Source organism: Myotis brandtii, unplaced genomic scaffold (genome assembly GCF_000412655.1).
Source record: "Myotis brandtii unplaced genomic scaffold, ASM41265v1 scaffold29, whole genome shotgun sequence".
In the NCBI taxonomy this organism is placed as follows: Eukaryota; Metazoa; Chordata; class Mammalia; order Chiroptera; family Vespertilionidae; genus Myotis; species Myotis brandtii.
The window spans coordinates 630,606-631,019 of NW_005361075.1; the positions used below are offsets into that span (position 1 = coordinate 630,606).

A 414-nucleotide genomic window follows, 5' to 3' on the forward strand; every position below is an offset into this window, starting at 1 on the left:
CACCGCGGCGGGGCCAGCCCTGGCCACAGTCCAGTTTTCCACCCGCGGAAAGAAGGCGAGTTAGAAAATCAAAAATAAAAATAAAATAAGATAATTTCCCCCTGTCCCTCTCCCCAGAAAGGGCCCGGCCTGCGGTTACAGCAGAGGGTTGCCCGAGAAATACTGCAGCCGGTCTCTGCTGAGTTTTTTTTCCTTCATCCTCCGGTTCTGAAACCAGATCTTCACTTGCCGGTCGGTCAGGTTCAGCATGCGGGACAGCTGCAGCCGCTTCTCCTTGTTGATATACACGTTGAAGAAGAACTCGCGCTCCAGCTCCCGGATCTGGAATTTCGAATAAGGGCAGCGCTTCTTGCGGGTGCGGGGGGCGTCTGGAGGGGAGGGGGCAGGTGCGAGGAGAGGGGGAGAGAGACACGT

At 56.5% G+C, this 414-nt stretch overlaps 1 protein-coding gene across 1 annotated transcript in view; it reads right to left on the reverse strand.

The window, feature by feature from the left end:
- Positions 1 to 6: 6 nt before the first annotated feature.
- The window catches only part of HOXC11 (homeobox C11), a 2,479-nt gene continuing 2,071 nt past the window's right edge, over positions 7 to 414 (reverse strand). The window contains exon 2 of the mRNA XM_005869270.2: positions 7 to 368. Coding sequence (XP_005869332.1) covers positions 136 to 368 — 233 coding nt within the window. The 3' untranslated portion in view covers positions 7 to 135. The remainder of the gene's footprint in view (positions 369 to 414) is intronic.